The 22,616-nt window shown below is 44.0% G+C and overlaps 1 protein-coding gene across 1 annotated transcript in view; it reads left to right on the forward strand.

Annotated features, from left to right (window-relative positions):
* SOX5 (SRY-box 5) overlaps positions 1 to 22,616 on the forward strand; it is a 106,074-nt gene that overhangs the window by 71,572 nt on the left and 11,886 nt on the right. Inside the window, exons 6-7 of the mRNA XM_015825047.1 lie at positions 19,170 to 19,278; positions 19,933 to 20,106. Of these exons, the coding sequence (XP_015680533.1) occupies positions 19,170 to 19,278; positions 19,933 to 20,106 (283 nt within the window). The remainder of the gene's footprint in view (positions 1 to 19,169; positions 19,279 to 19,932; positions 20,107 to 22,616) is intronic.

Genomic DNA, 22,616 nt, shown 5'->3' on the forward strand with positions numbered 1-22,616 from the left:
TTTCTTTCTTTCTTTCTTTCTTTCTTTCTTCTTTCACTCTCTCTCTTTTCTTTCTCTCTTTGTCTTTCTTTCTCTCTTTTTCTCTTTCTTTCTTTCTCTCTTTTTCTTTCTCTTTTTCTTTCTTTCTTTCTTTCTTTCTTTCTTTCTTTCTTTCTTTCTTTCTTTCTTTCTTTCTTTCTTTCTTTCTTTCTTTCTTGCAATGTTTTACTGAATTGCATGGAGGACCATTTGCCTCACACAATTTCAGGCAGAGGGCAAGAAAATGTGGATACACACACTTTGCCACAAGTAAGTGTGGCAAAAACTTCATGCTGGACAAAGAGTGAAGTTTTTGTCAGACTTACTTAGAATTATAGCATCATAAAGTCGGAAGGAGTCACTGAGATCGCTGAATCCTACAACGAGTTACTGCATCTCTGGGAAATGGCTTTCAACAATGAGATTTCCCATTCAATGAAAGAGGATCCACAGTTTCGCCAGGTAATTAGTTCTACAAGGGAACAATTGTTACTGCTAGGAAGTTATATCTTTTAAGAAAAATCAATCAGAATCTGCTTTCTGATTTAGTAATCCTAAGGGGTCTACGTGAATGTCCCTGTCTTTTATTATTCAATTATCTCTCCAAATCATCTGAAGCTTCCTGGTCTTTCCAAACTTCCATTAAATCCCAAGGGAAGACATCAGAGAGAATTCATCCCATGGGCCTTGATCAGCAAGAATGCTACTATCTTCGCTAGATAGGAATCCTTCCCTTGAGATTTGAGATTTGGGAGATTTTCTCCTTCCCCTGGAGAACAGCTGAGAAATAGTCCACCCCGTTTCTCTGCTCACTTTCTTGATGACAAATTTGTAAAGGCCACCGGTGACTCCCTCTAATTTAGACAGTTCTGTTGATCACTCCATCGGCAGTTGTGTTCTGTTTGATTTTTATTATCAGGATAATAACAGAATAACCGAGTTGGAAGGGACCTTGGAGGTCATCTAGTCCAACCCCCCCCTGCTCAGGCAGGAAACCCTATACCATTTCAGACAAATGGTTGTCCAATCTCTTTTTAAAAACTTCCAGTATTGGAGCACCTACAACTTCTGGAGGCAAGTCGTTCCACTGGTTAATTGTTCTGACTGTCAGGAAATTTCTCTTTAGTTCTAGGTTGATGCTCTCCTTGATTAGTTTCCATCCATTGTTTCTTGTCTTGCCTGCTGATGCTTTGTCTTTCTCTCTTTCTTTCTCTCTTAAATCCTCTTAAAGATTTCATTCTAAAAGGAATTTCTGCTATTCTTATTCCTGTTCCTTAAGCTTTCTTCAAAATCCTAACAATAGAACATTCATCTTTGCCTTTTAAACTTTTTTTTTGGGGGGGGGAGAGAAACTTTGGTGATCCATCCACAGGAATGTCTTCATACCCTGAGATATTGTGTTGGCACATCATGTCTGAACTGGCAGTGGGATCTGCAGTTGGGTAGAGAGGATGGTGGCAAAGTGTATGATCTGCTTTACGTTCGTGCTATCAATGGTGGCAGACAGCTTGTAACAACAACACGTCAACGGGAAGGTTGAATATTATATCATCACCCATCCATCACACTGAATGTCAGCTCTTCAGCAGGTCCAATCAGCAGTTTTCATGGCTTTGTTAACATGAACGGAGTCGTTTATTTGAAGAGCTGCTGTATGGTTTTGATCTTCCCTCATCTTTCATTGTGTTGTAGCTTTTTCCCTAAAAAAAGAAAAAAGAAAAGAAAAGAAAAAGAAGTAGGGGAAAAAAAAAAAGGACGGGGGTAGTCAAAATGAAAATAGATGTCAAGTTGATACAGTACCAAGATCAAGGTTGTTTTTTCATCAGCTCTAAACATTTTGATTTGTTTTGAGCTTAAATCTTACTCTCTTTTGTGTTGCTTTTTGGTTTTATTTTCCTTTGCTTTATGCCATTTGGTTTTTAGCATTTGTGCATATTTACGACCTCTGCGTTTGATGGCGACATGCCTTGTTTTCACAGATGGTCAGTGGAAGATTTTTTTTTTTCTCTCCCTCCCTCCTATTCACGTTAGCTTGCATTTTGATTTTGCTATATTTGTCACAGTGCCATTGCTCAAAGCTAGTAAGTGCCCACGCGCATGGTAGGGACTGAGGATTTGAATATATATATATATATGAAAAATGGAGGGGGTCTCAAAATTTATATTTGTGCATTTCTCTGCTTGTTTATTTAGGCCAGTGCCCCAGCCCTGCCTCCCCCCACGGCCCCCAGCAACCCCCCCAGAGGAAAGTCGCCCCCGAGCATGGCCCACGCGGAGCAGCGCAGTCAAGAACATGGCAGCCGGGCAGTGGGGACAAGACTCCGCCCTCGTGCCCTGTCGTGCGCAGTTGATTCTGTGGGGCGCAGGCAGAGGGTGTGGCTGCCATGGCGCTGCTGGGCCGCCTGGGCGATCTGTGGAGGCGGTGGGTGGCTCTGCTGGCAGGCGGGGCCAGGGGCGGGATCGGGGCGAGGTGGGGGCGGAGCGGGCAGGGTGGGGGCGGGGCCTGTTTTGGGGCACTCCTTCTCTAAAAGGTTCGCCATCACTGATTTAGGCTCTCTGGGGCACTAATCACACTTTTTAAACAATAAGAAAAATCCGAGAAGGAAAATACATAGAAGAAACTGATAGAGAAGCAGAATGAAGAGAGAGAACTGGTTTTTTCCTTCCACCACCAGAGGCATTTTTAGAGAGGGGAAAAAAAAGGACGTCACAGTGGCTGCTTAAAACTCCCTGCTGATGTAGGTATCTTTATCCAGAATTATTGTAACATCTGAATGGCCTTGGCATTTTTAAAACCTAAAAAAAGGTCTGTGACCCTCAGCATGGGCTTACTGTAATTGAAACAGTTACACAAGTTCCTCCCGTGGAAAATTCACAAGTCGGCAATGAACAAAGTTGCAATTAAATTGGGAGCAACTACTCTCACTGATTAGAGGTAGTCCTTGCTTAACAACTACAGTTGGGACCAGCAACTCTGTCACTAAGCAATCAGGTCACAAAGCAAAACATCATAATGTGACCATAATGAACTTGCACTGTCGCTTCCCATTTGGTCGTTAAGTGAGTCACCATGAGTTGTTAAGCGAGACATCACTGTGACCACTAGTTGCCATTTAATTGACGCTTTCTCTGTTGACTCTGCTGGTTGGAAGCCAATTGTGAACTGTGCAAATGGCAATCACAGGACCAACAGTCTTTATGATGGACCAATCAGAAAGTTACTTGTTCAGTGCCACCTTAACTTCAGACATTCGCTAAACAGGGCAATCATTAAACGAGGACTACCTGTGTCTGATTAGGATAAATACATCAGGGTGAGTGGATTTTTGATTTGTTTTGTTTTGTTTTTTTGGTTCCTTTGAGTCCATTTTTGGCTCCTGGCTAATTCTCTGCAGCTTACTTGGCAAGATTTTTCAGAAGCGGTTTGCCATTACTTCTTTTGTAGGGCCGAGAGAGAGGGACTGGCCCAAGGTCACCAAGCTGGCTTTATGTCTAAAGCGGAACTAGAACTCACAGTTTCCCAGTTCCTAGCCTGATGCCTCGATCACTGTACCAAAATGGTTTTCTAATAAACAAGTATGACCCGTGAAATTTAAATTTAGAGTTCCAGAAGTTTCTCCATGAGTTTTGAGGCTGCCTCATTCATTATCGCAGAAGCTGGTCCTGTCTCTAGACTCAGCCCGTTTTTGTTTCTAATGATCTAGGTCTGGTCGGAAGAGTGATCATTAAATATTTTCACATCATTGTGAGCTGCTCAGTTTCCAAACAACCACAACATCTAAGCAAGCAGTGTCCCCCTGAATTTAAAATGCATCTACCCAATTGGCTAATATTTATTTTAAGTATTTACTGTGAGCTTGTTGTTGTTCAGTCGCTAAATCTAGAACGGGTACAGAGTTCAGAGAAGAGCAACAAAGATGATTAGGAGACCGGAGGATAAAACATACAAAGAACGGCTGCAGGAATTGGGTATGTCTAGTTTAATAAAAAGAAGGACTGGGGGTGACATGATAGCAGGGTTCCAGTATCTAAGGGGTTGCCACAATGAAGGGAGGGAGATCAACCTATTCTCCAAAGCACCTGAAGGCAGGACAAGAAGCTAATGGGATGGAAACTAATCAAGGAGAGAACCAACCTGGAACTAAGGAGAAATTTCCTGACAGTTAGAACAATTAATAAATGAACGACTCCAGAAGTTGTGGGTGCTCCAGCACTGGAGGTTTTTAAGAGGAGATTGGACAACCATTTGTCTGAAATGGTATAGGGCAGGGGTGTCAAACTCAATTTCATTGAGGGCCGTATCAGCATTGCGGTTGCCCTCAGGGGACCGGGTGGGTGCGGCCTACTGGGTGGGCGTGGATGGAGTAGGTGTGGCCTACTGGGTGGGCGTGGCCAGCTCTACATCGTTCACATCAAGGGGGTCTGTGGGGGCCTGGGCAGGAGTGGGACAGATCTGAGGGTCTCTGGCAGAAGGGGGTGGGACCGGGGCAAGTGCCAAGGCATGGTCCACTGGAGGAGCCTCACTGTTCCTCTCAGGCCATGCGGGGGGGGGGCTTATGGGGCTAAGACTGAATGCCTTTCAGCATAGATGGCCATCACAAAATTGTACATTGGCTCCCGGCCGGCCTGGGCCAGGGCCAAGGCAGCGGGGGCCATTCCCTCACTGTTTCCAGGATGGCTTCGCGGGCCACATGAAACCACTTCGCGGGCCGCATCCGGCCCCCGGGCCTTGTGTTTGACATGTCTGGTATAGGGTTTCCTCCCTGAGCAACGGGCTGGACTAGAAGACCTCCAAGATCCCTTCCATCTTTGTTATTCTTTAACAGATTTAGGTGATTTTTTGGAGGGTTGATCTGTAGCAACAGCTCCTTACGGGGATGGCGTTGATAACATTTGTGACGGTGCCATAAAATACCTTACCGTAGAGCTTTTAACCTTGGCCTCCTTGCCCTGTGGCTAAACAGTTATTAATGTTTTTAGGGTGTCACTGATTTTCCTCTCTTCCGATATGCACCTTCTTAGCTTCAAAGCAGCGTTACTCTATTCTCCCCTCTCGGAACATTCTTGTTATGCCATCTAGGGCAATAGATTAGAAATTGGTGCTGTGGAAGGAGGGCTTGGCATCCATTTCACAAGCTGTCAGTCTGTCACCGTCTGCCGTCAGTTGGAAATAGTTGAATGGCAGGCGACATCTAGCATCCTTGTTCAGAAATGTGCCAGGGGTAGGAGTGTGTAATTAAGCCCAACACTAGACTTCCAAAAATTCCTCTGCTTTTTTTTTCTGAACTCTAGAATGGTATATTTAAAAAGTCTGTGCGTTCAGACAGATCTTTTGGCAGGTCAACGACGAATCACACCTTGGACTGACTTAAGAGCGTATCAGACTTTGCCACTAAGCAACGTAATGCAGCTGTGAATCAGGACAGAGAAAACATGCACTTGCTAACGTTCACTCTCGCTGAAGACGCAGCAATAGTCTTTAAATTTCGTAATACCTGCCCATCTTCTTTTTGTATGTTATTTGTTCAAGGTTTTATGCTGTGGGTGCAAACACGAGAAATCAAGAGCTGTGGTATATAGAATAGAATAGAATAGAATAGAATAGAATAGAATAGAATAGAATAGAGCTGGAAGGGACCTTGGAGGTCTTCTAGTCCAGCCCCCTCTTCAAACAGGAAACCCTATACCATTTCGGACAAATGGCTGTCCAGTCTCTTCTTAAAAACTTCCAGTGTTGGAGCATTCACCACTTCTGGAGGCAGGTTGTTCCACTGTTTAATTGTTCCAACTGTCAGGAAATTTCTCCTTAGTTCTAGGTTGCTTCTCTCCTTGATTAGTTTCCACCCGTTGCTTCTTGTCCTGCCTTCAGGTGCTTTGGAGAATAGCTTGACTCCCTCTTCTTTGGGGCAGCCCCTGAGATATTGGAACACTGCTATCATGTCCCCATTAGTCCTTCTCTTCATTAAACTCGACATACCCAATTCCAGCAACCGTTCCTCATATGTTTTAGCCTCCAGTCCCCTAATTACCTTTGTTGCTCTTCTCTGCACTCTTTCTAGAGTCTCAACATCTTTTTTTATATTCTGAAAACCAAAACTGGATGCAGTATTCCAAAGGTGGCTTTACCAAGGCATTGTAAAGTGGTATTAACACTTCACAAAATCTTGATTCTATCCCTCTGTTAATGTAGCCTGGGACTGCACTGGCTTTTTTGGTTGGTTGATGTGAACATGCACAAGTTTTAAAGGGTAAAGCCCTGGAAGGGTAAAAACAAATCCCTTCTACATAACCAGAACTTAATTTTGGAACTACTGTCGTGACTTCCAACTGCAGCTTGTGAGTAAACAACACAGGATTCCACATGCTTCCGTTGTACAGCATTTGTTGATGCTTTCCACATTCACAGGAAGTCTCACAAGTAGTTACAGGTGTCTGTTGTAAGCCACCAAGGCATACGTAAGGAACAAAGAATTTCTGCCTTTTTTTTTTTAATGAGGATCTCAACGTAGACAGGTCAATTTCTAGAGACAATCAGCTAATTGTGGCAACAGAACTGAAAGAGTTTGGTATCACCCAAGCAAAACAGTCTTGAATTTCCTAAATCAGGGGGTCCCCAACCTATGATCCGTGGCCCGGTACCAAGCCATGGCATCTTGGCCACCGGGTCGCGGGAATAGCTGGCGAGCCTCCCCACTCGTGGTAGTGCTGCCGCGCGGGCACTAGCAGCCCCGTTTGCGCGTGCATGCATGCCACCAGCAACACGTGGGCGCTAACGGCCCATTTGCGCATGCATGCAGGCCCCAGCGGCCTGTTTGCTCGGGCGCCAGCGTGCTACCACGGGTGCTTGCATCCTGCTTGTGTATGCACGTGCATTAGCGCCACTCTGCACACGCTCATTTGTGCATGCGCGCATGGGCTGCATGCTTGCACATTTCCCTGCTCCTCCGTTTTCCGGGCTGCCAAGCCGGGAAGATTGGGGAACTCTGTCCTAAATGATCCAAGCCAAATCCATCAGGCACTGAGAATGGAGGAAGAGGGGGTGGAGAGGGGTGGATTACAATGTGTTGCCATAAAGGCCTTGAGAAAAATAAAATGTGCTGTTTCTGTAACATGTTCCAGAGAAGCCATGCGGGTGATAGAATGGATGTCGAGCCAGGTCTGACATGTGCAGTATGGCTAAGTAACTGAGTCACTCTATTGTTTAGTAAACAATTGCCAGCGAAGCACAGCCTGGGTCTTGACCTCCTGTTTACATGAAAGTGAGGACTCCCTATCCTGTGTGGGCTGCAATTTTCTTCGCTCTTTTCGGCTTCTCATTGAAATGTTAACCCTTCGATGTCGAAGGTTTTCCTTCCTTTGGCATCTGAACAAGAGGAAGGAAACCAGGTGGATCCATTCTACAACTTAAGCTTTAAGACAGGGCTCTTCAAACTTGGCCCTTTTATGACTTGTGGACTTCAACTCCCAGAGGTCCTCACGTGCCTGGCTGAGGAATTCTGGGAGTTGAAGTCCACAAGTCATAAAAGGGCCAAGTTTGAAGACCCCTGCTTTAAGAAGATAACAGTATTGGAGAGAATATTAATTGCATTCAACTATCATGGATCCTAATTGGGCTTAAATGTACAGTGTATGCAGCTGTGATTATCTATCTATCTATCTATCTATCTATCTATCTATCTATCTATCTATCTATCTATCTATCTATCTATCTATCTATCTATTCATTTATCCGTCTTTCTATCTATTTATCTAATTTATACCATCCCCTTTCTCACAAGACATAAAAGCGTGCCAGAAACATAGAACAAAGTAAAAACAATTCAAATATCTATAGACAAAAGAAACGTATTGCACACCTAACGATGTAATGCAACAGAGCTCGTAATATCCCATCTGAAAGAAAATACGTCTTATTGGAATTACCCTGAGAGCTGTGATTTCACAGCAAAATATCTGTTAAACCTGCATCCTTGCATCTCTAAGACACGTTAATGCCTCCGGAGGTTTGTGGGTGCTCCAGCATTGCAGGTTTTTAAGAAGAGATTGGACAGCCCTAGGTTGGCAGGAGCTGGGGCAAGGAACGGGAGCTCACCCATCGCCCAGCGCTCGGGTCTCAAACTCGGGTTATCAGCTTTCCATTCGACAAGCTCTGCTTCTTAACCGCTGAGCCATCTAGCTCCTCTCTGGAGTGGTGTAAAGGATAAAACCTAGCTACCATTTGAAATTCCCACCTCTGAACTTCCAAGTCTCCCCCCACTTATAAAGAGCGAGGCTCTAGAAACCAGCTACAAACTGTAGTTATACGAACTATGGATTCATTCTCTCTGTATTTATTGCAGCTTTGCTTCTCTTTATGGGTTAGGGCAGTGATGGTGAACCTTTTAGAGACCGAGTGCCCAAACCGCAACCCAAAACCCACTTATTTATCGCAAAGTGCCAGGGCCGCATCAGCATTGTGGTGCCCTCAGGGGGGGCAGGGAGGTGCCTCTGAGTGCTGCCTCTGGCACGCAAAAACCGGGGGCGCAAAAATGGGCCACCGTGCTGCAAGGCGCAAAAACGGCCGCCACCGCACCACAGGGTGCAGATACAAGGCGCTGCACCACGCAAGAACGGGGCAGGGCTAGTGAGTATCACGCAGGCACTCGCCCCACCCCATTTGTAGCATGTGCATGCTCGTGGCCCCGTGCGCACATGCACGCATGTAAAATACTTCCCCCTCCCTTTTCTTCCACTCCACCAATGGACAATGGTTGGTGACCTCTGCTCTACCACCTCTACTCAAGCTTGCTAGTCGGCTGCTTCACCTCCTTTGTGCTGGGCGGGGCTCCTGCTCCAGGTGGCGGTGGTGGCCTGATGGACCTGCTGCTGGCGGCGGTGGCGCGCATGCCAACAGAGAGGGCTCTGAGTGCCGCCTCTGGCATGTGTGCCATAGGTTCGCCACCACTGGGTTAGGGAATTCTGTAAAGACACCTCTTAAAAGCTCGTATTCAGTGAGGTGGTTAGATAATACTTTAAAACGGAATTGCTGTAAAATTCAGCCCAAATGGGCCTAAAAATAAATTTGGGACGTGTGTGTGTGATTGTGTGTATGACTGTTAGAGATTCTGGATAAGTAAGATTGAGTTTGAAGGTCTGGGGAAGGCATTGTTTTTTCAACTTCAATACAAACAAAAAAAAATCCCCTGGCTGATAAATCTTAGTTACATTAAAAAATAATCTTTCCTCTGCTTTGGTGGTCTGGGGAGTTTATATAATCAAAAGGTTAAAGTCCTTCTTTGTTGCTGTTTCCCTGTTCATTAGTACAGTAGAAAACAATAAAACAAGGCTGCCAAAAGAGACATTGATAATAACTGAGTCAACAGTGGAAAGCGTTTTATCATTTTTTTGTGCGTGACTTGTACAACCCTGTGAACTGCAAGTGCAACACAACAACTGATCCTCTCTGGGGGAACATTCGTTATTGATGCAACAATTGGAGACAAAAGATGGCAGTTTAATGGTAGTTATTTGTTGAGCCTACATGATGCTGGCATGAGATTCCAGTCCACAAGCATAGATCGGTATTTCTCGAATTATGGCCACAATGAAGAGCAGAATTTTTGTTGCTAAGCAAGGCAGTTGTTAAGTGAGTTGTGCCCGATTTCACAACCTTTATTTGCCATGGTTTTAAGTAACCACTGCAGTTGTTAAGGGAATCATGTGTTTGTTAAGCAAAGCTGGCTTTCCCCATTAACCCTGCTTGTTGGAAGCTGGCTGGGAAACTCCCAAATGGTGATCACATGACCCTGGGATGCTGCAAACATTGTAAATGCACGCCTGTTGTAAGCAATCACATTTTGATCATGTGATTGTGGGGATGCTGTGACATTCATAAGTGCAAGGAGCGGTTAATCAGAATAGAGCTGGAAGGGACATTGGAGGTCTTCTAGTCCAACTCCCTGCTCAAGCAGGAGACCCTATATCATTTCAGACAGGTGGCTGTCCAGTCTCTTCTTAAAAACTTACAGTGATGAAGCATAAACAACTTCTGAAGGCAAGCTGTTCCATTGGTTAATTGTCCTCACTGTTAGGAAGTTTCTCCTTAATTGCAGGTTGCTTCTCTCCTTGATTAGTTTCCAGCCATTGTTTCTTTTCTTGCCTTCTGGTGCTTTGGAAAATATCTTGACCCCCTCTTCTTTGTGGCAGCCCCTCAAATCCTGGAGTACTGCTATCATGTCCACACCAGTTCTTCTTTTCTCTGTACTAGCCATACCCAATTCCTGCAACTGTTCTTCATATATTTTTGTCTCCAGCCCCTTAATCACCTTAGCTGCTCTTCTCTGCACTTTTTCCAAAATCTCAACATCTTTTTTGTAATGTGGCGACCAAAACTGGATGCAGTATTCCAGCTGTGGCCTTACTAAGTCTTTATAAAGCAGTACTAATACTTCACGTGATTTTGATTCTATGCCTCTGTTTATGCAACCAAGGATTGTATTAGCTTTTCTGGCTGCTGTCAAACACTGCTGGCTCATGTTTAAGTGATCGTCCACTAGGACTCCAAGGTCCCTCTCACAGTTACTGTTTTTGAGCCAGGTTTCGCCTAATCTGTACTTGTACCTTTGGTTTTTCCTGCCTAGGTGTAAAACCTTGCTTCTCCCCATATTAAATTTCATGTTTTGGATAGGGTCCATTGTTCAAGTCTGTCAAGATCTTTTTGGGTCCTGAGCTTGTCTTCTGGGGTGTTGGCTATTCCTGCCAGTTTAGTGTCATCTGCAAATTTGATGATCAAAGTCATCAAAGTCATTTGTGAAGATATTGAAGAGTACTGGCCCTAAAACGGAACCTTGTGATACCCCACTGCTTACTTCCGGTTGTAAGTCACTTTTTTTCAGTACAGTTGTAACTTCGAACAGTTGCTAAACAAATGGTTGTAAGTCAAGGACTCTTTGTGTATACTACCACCTTGTATATATTACTACCAAATGTGTGGTACTGCTATTTAACTATCAAGTGTGGTCCACCGTCTACACCTTAAGGTCCGATTCAGCTGATCTATTGCTAAACATGCCTATGCACAAGAATCTTCTCCACTAATGGTTAACACCTGCTTGGGATTAGATACAGAACAACAGAATTCAAGGGAGGTTGGGTTTAGTTCGCTTGTGGCTACATAGGGATTCTAGGCTGATTCCTCTTTTCACTCCACCCCATGTCGTACCACTCCTGATTAGAAAACAAAAGAAGCCGAGGCTTTCAGACATGTTGACTAGGTGGCATGACATACCCTCCAGATAACTTCAGGATTTCTGTTGCATTTGCTGATCCTTAACACGATCACAAGGCAACAATTGCTTAAGCAATAACACAGTTCTGATTGTGCGGATTAGAAGTTAGCTTTTTGCAGAATCTTTAGGGTTTCTCCATAAACCACTTCCTTCCATCTTCTTAGCTTGGTCCCTCAGTGTATCTGGCATCAAGCAGAGCAGAACGTGAGGTTGGGGAGCTTCTTGGCACGCCAGGCTGGCATATATCCCCATAAGTGTGAACAAAAATGCTCACTGAGCAAACAAAAACGAATGGCACGTGCGCCTATCTTTGGGACGGTGCAGCGTAAGAAAAGAGTTCAATCTTGTGGACGAAAGAAGCCGAAATGAAAACTGAGCCTTGAAATTATGCAGTTGGGAAGGTCTACATTTTGGCAAACTCTGCCCTTACTGAGTTCACACACACACACTCCAGGATTTTGCCAAATGCACCAGCCAAAAGGACGTCTAAATAGGAGCGTTCCAATTGTCAGGGCAGCTCCCACTTGGCCCAGTCCTGTGGCAGAATAGTATTGGCCTGGACTGGAAGTATGTGTGTGGGCTGGGAGGTAGCAGGGGAGAGGGGGAGGATGCATTTAAACTTTGATCTATCATCCAGTTAATCTGAAATACTTCTGTGTACATCCAGTGAATTCAAGCAAAACCCAAATTGGTGCTGCTGGAAACGGGGGGAAAAAATGACTGTGGATGAGACATCCGCATGGCAGTCCATGTCGTTCGAAAGACACCTTCCATATGGTTCAGTCTAATAATAGAGCGTTTTTGCCTGCTTTCGTGTTGGCTGTGGAGACCTACGAGGAAAATGAGGAGGGCCAAGCTTCTTTCAAATCTGGAGGTCCACCAGCGATGGAGAATCTTTTGATAGCCAACCAGGACAAAGGACATAGCAAGTCAGAATATGAAAACTGGGCAGTCATGTCATGTCCATAGATAGAGGCCAGCATTTCCTCTTTATTCCTTAATTTTGCCCAGGAGGGAAGTTGCCACATTAAAAATATACCCATCGCCTACAGATTACAACTTGTGTTGTGTCCTTCCATCACAGCGTGGCGAAAACCATGCCACCGATTTTCAGCGGCCTCAAAACATGCCATTGCATATGTGCCTCTGAATACAGATAGTCTGAATACAGATAACTCTAGAACGGTTGCTGGAATTGGGTATGTCTAGTTTAATGAAGAGAAGGACGAGGGGGGACATGATAGCAGTGTTCCAATATCTCAGGGGCTGCCCCAAAGAAGAGGGAGTCAAGCTATTCTCCAAAGCGCCTGAAGGCAGGACAAGAAGATGGAAACTGATCAAGGAGAGAGATTCAACCTAGAACTAAGGAGAAACTTCCTGACAGTTAGAACAATTAACCAGTGGAACAACCTGCCTCCAGAAGCGGTGAATGCTCCAACACTGGAAGTTTTTAAGAAGAGACTGGACAGCCATTTGTCTGAAATGGTATAGGGTTTCCTGCCTGAGCAGGGAGTTGGACTAGATGACCTCCAAGGTCCCTTCCAACTTTATTATTATTATTATTATTGAATCCTATCTGTATTCAGAGGCACATATGCATTGGCATATTTTGAGGTCGCTGAATATCGACTATCAGACTATCAACTGCCTCGGAATACAGATAGTCCTCGACTTGCAATCTGTCGGTTAGTGACCATCTGAAGTTACAACGGCACTGAAAAAAGTGAGATATGACCATTTCTTACACTTACGACCGTTGCAGCATCCCCATGGTCAGGTGATCGAAATTCCAACGCTTGGCAACTGGCTCATAGTTATGACGGTTGCAGTGTCCTAGGGCCACATAATCACCTTGTCATGGTTCCGACAGATGAAACTCTTCAAAGAACTTTGAGGCATTGTTTACCTTAAAGAATCTTTACTCAAGTTGCATGGCATTGGTACGTATATGGTCGAAGCCGAAATCTGAATTCTCCTCCCCTAAAACAGATAGTATCAAAGCACAATTCTCTCCTCTAATTAACAGTCATAAATCACATTCTCCAATTAGTTTGAAATGCAGACCTTCCCTCCAGTTCTTCAACCTGCCATTTCTTATCATCTCTTGTTTCAAACATCCTTAAAAAACACTCTACTACATGTGGTTATGTCTAACTAATTCCCATACACATTCTTCCTCCCCCCCCCCCAGTATCATCTAATTCTAACTCTAAAAGTAACACACAAGTTAAGGGGAAATTGGCTGCATCTTCATATATTGTCAAAGCAAGAACATCCGATGATAGCAGCGTTGACACACCTTTTGCAATCTTCTGACAAGCAAAGTCAAGGTGGAAACCAGATTCCCTTAACAACCATGTTATTAACTTAACAACTGCAGTGATTCACTTAACAACTATGGCAAGAAAATGGGGGGAAAACTGACTTAACAACTGTCTCACTTAGCAACAGAAATTTTGGGCTCAATTGTGGTTGTAAGTTAAAGACTACCTGTAGTTTCTGCAAAATAATGGCTCTCTATACCAGGTGATTTTGGGAGAGTCACCCTCTCTCAGCTAAACCACCTTACAGGATCACTATGCTGTTGCAAACTTAGAAGAAGTAGAGTTTTGTATGTTGCCAAATGTGACATGAGTGCCAAGATGGTAGTTGAAATATAGAACTAACCATGTCACCAAAATACAGCTAAAGTGACATTAGGTGAGAGAAGCTTCAGAGGAGTTCTGGGAGAACCCAAAGGTTTTTCATCAAGTCTAATCAGTTGTTTTGCTTCTCATCTTGGACGTTCAGCTCCATGCTGTAACAAAATCCCTGGACTTATTTTGCGGTGGTGCCCAGCTCTTTGATTCATTATTGGACGTCATGGTCCAAACAGTGCCACAAATATTTTCAGAATTGACGTTCTCTCCTGTGGAGGTGGGCACAACCAAACAGTTGAATCATGAAGAGTCCCAACATGCTTTAAAACTGACTCTGTTCTGTGCAGTTAGCCATGATTAACGGGCAAATCTGAAACCATTGTGCTTCCCCTTTTTGAAATTGCTAAATGGATTTTGCCAAAGGGAGGTGGGTTGTCCCTCCGTCGGCAGGCTGCCGTTAATTTGTGAGTGGGATGGGATGGGGAAAACAGATCTTTTTCCTTTTGTTGACTGAAGGATGGCATGCCCCTGAATTAAAATTCTCTCCTGCGAAGCATGTAATTCAGCACATACTACTCTCAGACTAGAATAACGGAATAACAGAGTTGGGAGGGACCTTGGAGGTCATCTACTCCAACACCTTGCTCAAGCAAAAGACCCTATACTATTTCAGACAGATGTTCATCCAATCTCTTCTTAAAAACGTCCTATGATGGAGCACCCACAACTTCTGAAGGCAAGCCGTTCCACTGGTTTATTGTTCTAATTCCATCCATGGCTTCTTTTTCTGCCTCGAGGTGTTTTTGAGGTCTTTTTCTCTCTTCTTTGAATGACTTAGCTATTGGGTTTGGGCCTTATGTGGCCTTCAAAGTTCAGAACCCAAATCCTGAGCAGGATTAAATAGACCAAGAAGCAGCACTTAATTTGAAGTGTGGTGAAAAAAGCTGCAATAGAGGGTGTTTTAGCATGAACTGAAGTCCGAGGCAACCTCAGTTTTATAAACAGGAAGCCTTCCGAATACAGCAAAAAATGTTGGCCATATTTTGAAGTAATCCACTCTGGCATCTGAAGAGGAAAGCTCCTATTGGAGAATTAGATTTAGGATCTAGAATTTCAGAGCTGCACCACAGAACTGAAAGCCAGATGGAAGACAACATGAAATGTTGAAATTTGAAATGTTGAAGTGGGATTGGGTTACCTGAGGGATTGTCTTCTCCCAATGGTTGCTACCTGTCGAATTTGGTCTGACAGGTTAGGCATGCTATGGGATTGTCAGCCAAGGAATGTCGGCTGGATGGGACTAGGAGAAGTGCCTTCGCTGCTGCCTGCTTTCTGGCACATTCTCTCTCCCTCAGAGATCCGGATGACTCCAACTTTGCTGGCCTTTCATAAGGCCTTGGAGACTATATTATGTGCCCTGGTCTGGGGCCCTGAGTGTGTGTGAAGGGCCCATTTCCTGGCTATATTGACATTTATGGTGGCTATTTTTCCTCAACTGCCACATATACTTAGCTTTGTACTATGTTGTTAGCGGTTTTTAATTGTTTTATGATTGTTCGCCGCCCAACATCACTTGTAAAATAGGGCAAAACTCAGTTGACAACTGTCTCGCTTAGCAACAGAAATGTTGGGGCTCAGTTGTAGTTGTAAGTCGAGGACTACTGTACTCTTTTGTGTAGCTTATTATAAGACAATATCTCTTCTTCAAGTGATTCCACTGGGTCAGGGGTCTTCATACTTGGCAACTTTAAGACTTGTGGACTTCAACTCCCAGAATTCCTCAGCCAGCCCTGGTTGGCTGAGGAATTCTGGGAGTTGAAGTCCACAAGTCTTAAAGTTGCCAAGTATGAAGACCCCTGCACTGGGTGATCACTCTTCATCTCCCTTTTCCACTCTCTGTAAACAATAGCACTGGGTTTCATAGAATAGTCCAGAAATACCTTACTGTTTCACTAGTTGAAATGAGCATTGAGGAAATAATGTAACCCCCATTAATTAGGTCTTTTAAAAACTTATGCTTTTCTTCCCCTCTAACCCCCTTCTACATCCCAGCAGAGACATGACTTAAAAAGTTGTCCCGTTTTTGATTTAAATCATTTAATTTGTGGATTGGCAGGTCTTTTGTTTTCAAATCAAATAATGTATTTTGTTCGTGCGAATGTTTCTGATATATATATATATATAGAGAGAGAGAGAGAGAGAGAAAGAGAGAGAGGTAGGGGGAGGAACAGTGTTTTGCTACTTGATTGGTTCAGTGTAACTATTGGGGGCCATCTCCGCCTGATTTGTTTTATAATTAAAGCTTTTTGCAACTCGCTTTTCACCTCCCTTGCTCCGCCACCGATTCCCACATGCCATTTTTCTCCCTTTCCTCGGCACCAAGATTGACTGAAGGTTCACACAAGTCATGGCTCGGAGGGGCACCATAAAAGCATGGCTGACTGTTTTGACATGGTTTGTTGTGGAGTGACAGCCTCTGAGAATTATCTCAGCTTTCCTTTCGATGGTGACTAATTGAATTATTTTATTATACTGCATGTTTGAGTAGCGAGAGGTGAGGGGGGTCACCTTGTCCCCGAAACAGAGACTCCAGTGTCAGGCTGCAGTGAACGGCAGCTAAAAGCGGTTCCAGTTGAACTTGTGCAAATAGAAGGTCTTGTGCGCTCACCACGCGATCGTTTGGCAGTTCTGCATATAAAAGCATATGAAAGCGTCTTCCGGCCTTAGGACTGCAGGAGAGAGAGAGAGAGAGAGAGAGGGAGAGAGGGAGAGAGGGAGAGAGGGAGAGAGAGCAAGAGAGGGAGAGAGGGAGAGAGGGAGAGAGGGAGAGAAAGCAAGAGAGAGAGAAGACAGAGAGCAAGAGGGAGAGGGAGAGAGCAAGAGAGGGAGAGAAAGCAAGAGAGAGAGAGAGAGAGAAGACAGAGAGCAAGAGGGAGAGAGAGCAAGAGAGGGAGAGAGGGAGAGAAAGCAAGAGAGAGAGAGAGAGAGAGAAGACAGAGAGCAAGCGGGAGAGAGAGAAAGAGAGAGCAAGAGAGGGAGAGAGGGAGAGAAAGCAAGAGAGAGAGAGAGAAGACAGAGAGCAAGAGGGAGAGAGAGAGAGAGAGAGAGAGAGAGAGAGAGAGAGAGAGAGAGAGAGGTGACAATAAAGGTCTTATCTTATCGTATCTTAAAATTGTCACGGTTGGGTAACCCTGCGATAATATCAGGTGCAAAGAATCAGGACCATCCATTAGGTTGCAGCACAGAAGATCTATTCAATTCTAGATAAAAGAATCTAGTCAACTAAAGTTCAAAAGTAAATTGGCACCAAATAAGGGAGGGGTTGAACTTGGACCATTTGTGGGAACGTAATGACTCTCAGCTGATGAGGCACTTAACTCCGCCCTCCGCCCCCAGCTCCGCCTGCTTATCTAAAGACTAAAGAGAGGCATATCACTCTGAGCTATGTCCTTGGTGCTCAATGTTGTTTCAGAGTGCTTTGAGGCATAACATGGGCTTGTAAGAAGCTTGTGTTCACAAAAATTGTGTGGATGCATGCCAGAGTTCCAAACAATTAATGGCTGTTTTCCAACTGCCCTGCCCTAGTTAATCCAGCTTCATAATTAAGGGAAAACTCAAAAGAACCTGGAGTACAGTGATTGACAGAATGAATGGAAAGCTGGGGGCCATCAGGTATGAAGGAAAGGACCTTTGATTGGCTCCTTCTTCCAGAAACAGCTGAAGACACAGCTGAAGCCCTGGTGGCATAGTGGTTAAAGGGCAGTATTGCAGGCTAACTCTGCCCACCGCCTGGAGTTCGATCCTTACAGTCTCAAGTTTGAGTCAGCCTTCCATCATTCTGAGGTCGGCAAAATGAGGATCCATATTGTTGGGGCCAATAGGCTGACATTGTATACTGCACTGTGAAGCAGTATAAAAGTGCTGCTGCTACTGCTACTCTCTGGATGGCACTTGTGTATTGATATTTGAGGTCTGTAGGCATTGTGTTTTTTCTACTATTTGTGGTTTAATTATTGTCTTCTCTTGTGGACTGATGGGAATCTACTTGGGATTGGGGTGGGATCTTTCTTTATTTGGGTCACAAGCACCTACACATTATAGAGGTATAACATTTGATACCGAGCAAGTAAAATTGGCATAAAATAGGTCATAAAAATATAGTAGGTTTAAAAGGAAGTAAAATAAGTAGGATTAAAACTAAATGGCTTTCGCCCAATATTGGACCACGTTGATAGCATTTTCTCTCGCCAGCATGAGGTCTTCCTCCTTGCATGTTGAAGGGCATCGTATGCACCATAACAAATATGAAATGGATTGGTTTTCTCTGTATTCACACAGAGCATCTTCTTGGGAACCCCATTTTCTTAGATTGTCCTTTGATCTTCCTATCTTATGGTGGGATATTAATGTGATTAAAAAAATAAGGCCGATTGGCCCAGTAAGGGCTAGATGAATAGCTACAGAATTGGGGAGTTGGAATTGCTGGACATATATTTAACAGGAAAGACCTGAAATTTAATTTAATTTTCAGAACGGAAGGCCAGAGTTTGCCATACTATCTCATGCACTGATTTGATGATCCCACTGATTTGATGACAGCCATTAATTGAGGATTACCTGTATACAAAGAAATGACTTCCCACTTCATCACAAATACAATATAAACGATATTATTAGTGTAACTTACCACCTTATCTTAAAATACAACAAATTATCTCTTCTTCCCATATCGCATCTCTTATCTGTAAACAAATCCATCAAACCTCATCAGTGCAGAAAAAGTATGGACATAGTCAGCGGGACCTCAGCTTGATTATCAGTTTACAGGTCCACCCCACCCAACAAACGATTCTGAGCAGCTAACATCACAATATAAAGAAAATAATGCTTTATTAGGATTGTTAAGGCCGCCCAACTCCGAGAAGCTATTTGGAGTTTGGGCATTCAAATAATTATTATAACAATCTGAGTTTCACAAAGTTTTGGGGATTTGCACATCATTAGCCAAAAAAAAACCCCATTCTTTTGCCGAGAAGAATGAATATCCACAATCGTAATTCTTAATTCCTTTCTAAAAAAAAGATTGTTACTTTCCCCATTAATTTATTTTCCCAACTCAACAAGTTTTTCTTATATGCTAATCTTCTTTCCCCCCAAGAAACCTTTCAAATTACGTATTTATGTTGCGGCTTCGTTGCATATTAATAAAAGACGGCTTTGTATTCTCTTTTCTTCCCTCATCCAGGACAAAACGACACTGGAGAATCTGACTCAACAGCTGGCAGTCAAACAGAACGAAGACGGGAAATTTAGCCACGCGATGATAGATTTCAACATGAGCGGAGACTCCGACGGTCAGTAGCCCCGGCTTTTTGCCTTCTTTCCAGCCGTGCCTGGGCACACACGGTCGGTGAAGAAAGAGCCTTGAGATCTTTGCTCCTTAAGCATGGAAAGAAACATTAACTCAGCAAAAGTTGGGGGGGTGGGATGCTTTCAATCTGTGGAATTATTTTTTTTCCTTATTTCCTGCAAAGTCCTTGGCTGAGTCTGAACCCAGACAAAAGACAGATTTGGCACCGTAACATGGCGAAGAAAGAAATCAACCTAGACTAGATGGCTGTGGAGATTCTCAGTCATCCAGGCCATGGTTGTCCCAAAGGTCCTTTTTCAAGAGGCAACTGGAGAATGGTGGAGATGACCGCAAGGAATATAAAACCTTCCATTCGCCACCATTCAGTCAGGACTGAAGAAGCTCCTTACCTGAGAAGAAAAATATCTTCAAGGAAAAACAAAGGAAGTCCAGTTGCCTCTTGAAAAATCTCCTTGGGAATAAATAGACTAGAGTCACTGAAGTTCCACGGAGAACTGTTGTAAATTCAATGGTGAAATAAATAAGGCTCTACATCCAGGTGGGATGAATCTTCCACGGGATGTCTGTGATGGGAGGATGAATAAAATGAAATAATATTTGCTCCCTGCCTAATCTCTCCTTTCACCCAACTTTTTAGGAAGCGCGGGAGTCTCAGAATCTCGGATTTACCGAGAATCCAGAGGACGTGGGAGCAACGAGCCGCACATCAAGCGTCCGATGAACGCCTTCATGGTGTGGGCAAAAGACGAACGGCGAAAGATCCTCCAGGCTTTCCCTGATATGCACAACTCCAACATCAGCAAAATATTGGGTAAGGGGGAGGAAACAGGATTTGCCAGATGTGCCGTTCTTAACGCTCTTGTTTTCTTTGGGCATAAATGAATGGTGGTCGTAAGTTGAGCTCCTCCTGTATGACAAAACCATTCTCCAAGGGGTGTGCATTTTTCTCCACATAGTGCACACCTTTCTCCCAAGTGGCAGGTATTGTGTAGTGCAGTGGTTCTCAACCTTTTTAATGCCGCGACCCCAACCGGTCGTAAGTTGAGGACTAAACCGGTCATAAGTCAAGGACTAAACCGGTCATAAGTTGAGGACTACCCAACCGGTCGTAAGTCGAGGACTTTCCCTGCCCGGGAGCGCCGCGCATGCGTGGTTCCGCCCCCTGCGCCGGCCGAGGCGTAGCTGGCAAGCGGCAGAGACAGAGCAGGCCGACCACCAGCTGGCCCAGCCCAAGGGAGGTAAGGCACCCGCCGGAAAAGGGGAAAAAATAGCGGACAAAAAAAATGGACAAAAAAAATGGCGGACAGCCTTGCTTGGCGACCCCCGTGAAATGGTCGATCGACCCCAAATGGGGTCCCGACCCACCGGTTGAGAACCACTGGTGTAGTGGGTTTCGTAGGCAATAACCACACCGGCATGGTTCAACGGTGTTTATTAACTCAGAACAGAACTGGCAAAAACTGACAAATGGCTGCAATTGATACTTTCCGCCTCTAGGGTATTAGCCAATCGCAACGTTAGCTCGCTCCCGCCCAAACTTGAACTTTTGACGTTTCCCTCCAAAACAGTTGGAGATACGTTTCATAACACATTAAGATTAGTTCTTAATACATAACAGCAGGGATCGTTCTGAGATGCTTCAGAAGGCTTTGGAGACCTACTGACACCTTTCAAGGATGCCCCATTCATTGCTCTCCAAATAATGTGCCACAATCAGAAGCTGTGAAATAAAGAAGAACTAATGAGGAATTTCCTGACAGTGAGAACAATTAATCAGTGGAACAACCTGCCTCCAGAAGTTGTGGGTGCGCCAACACTGGAGGTTTTTAAGAAGAAACTGGACAGCCATTTGTCTGAAATGATGTAGGTCTTCCTGCCTGAGCAGGGGGTTGGCCTAGATGACCTCCAAAGTCCCTTCCAACTCTGTTATTCTGTATTCTGTAAAGAATGCAACCCATCTCTTCACAACTGCCTCGCAATTCTCATTCATTGGCACTGAGATGCAGCATTTCTCTTACCCGTCAAGATAGGCCTGTTCCTTTTTATGGCTTTTTATAAACCTTAAAACTCCCTGAATAATTACTTTCAAAGAGTTTTGTTTTCTTCTAATCTTTGCATTCCAATGCATAATCCCAAATTTCTCCCCAAGTATTATGTCAATATCTCCTACCGAATGTGAAATCCGGCCATTGAAGAAAACGCTTCTAAGAGCAGGATTAACCGTAGCTATTGATTTCATGCCAGACAGATTCACAGAATTCCCGCATTTGAGCTCGGTGGCAAGTCGGACAGTTTTAACAGGGTGCCTGAATTGATTAGATTAGTCAGAAGAAAGTGAGATAAGGCGAGTACATTTGTTTCGGGGATGATAAAATGCATATATGCCAGCCAAGAGGATTTAAAACCGGTTACGGCCACAAGATTAGGCCTGTGATTCAAGAGGCAAACAGTTTCGTCCACTCTCATTTTAAGAGGGTTCTTGATTAAACTTGTCTTACTTAAGTAATCGTCTTCCCAAATTGGTCTGAGTAGAGGGAACACCCCCTCCCTCCCTCCCACCCCCCCACTTTTTATATATAAAAGTACAAAAGGGGTCTCAAGGTTTCCCCCAATCTGAACTGATTGTTTTTAGATAACAACTGCCAAGTGGTCTCGGCTAATTCATTCTGCTTAAAATAGGTGTTTGAACCAGACTGACATTTTGAGTAAAGCCGTCTCCGGAGGATCTGTGTTGACATTTTAAAGGGTTTCTAAGCATTTTATAATACCCTCCAAATCTGGTTTTAATAAGTGCATTTCGGCTGAATTTTTTTTTTTTTTTAAACATAAGGAATCATCTTTTACTGTTTCGCCCTGGATTTGGGCTGGGAAATGAGGAGAAAGAATGCAATTGGAACTCCAGAGGCATCTTTTTCTGATTAAATATACAGTAGGTGGACGATAATGTGCAAATTCGTTCCAGATTCTAACAGGGTTGACAGCCCTAGTCAGCCCTCAGCTTCCTTCTGTTGAAAGTTTGATGAGGTTTGCAAACATGGAAGCAAGATTTCTTTCTTTTCTTTTTTCTTTTATTCTTTGAACTGTAGTGTAGAAAGGAAAAAAGGAAGAAAAAGGAAGGAAGAGGAGTCAGATATATGTCCAGGTAGTCCTTGACTTACGACCACAAGTGAGTCCAAAATTTCTGTCGTTAAGCGAAACAGCTGTTAAGTGAGTTTTGCCCCCTTTTACGACCTTTCTTGCCACCGTTGTTAAGTGAGTCAGTGCAGTTGTTAAGATAGTAATAAGGTTGTTAAGTGAATCAGGCTTCCCCATTGACTTTGC

This window comes from Protobothrops mucrosquamatus, unplaced genomic scaffold, assembly GCF_001527695.2.
Source record: "Protobothrops mucrosquamatus isolate PMUCROS unplaced genomic scaffold, P.Mucros_1.0 scaffold2459, whole genome shotgun sequence".
Lineage (NCBI taxonomy): Eukaryota > Metazoa > Chordata > Lepidosauria > Squamata > Viperidae > Protobothrops > Protobothrops mucrosquamatus.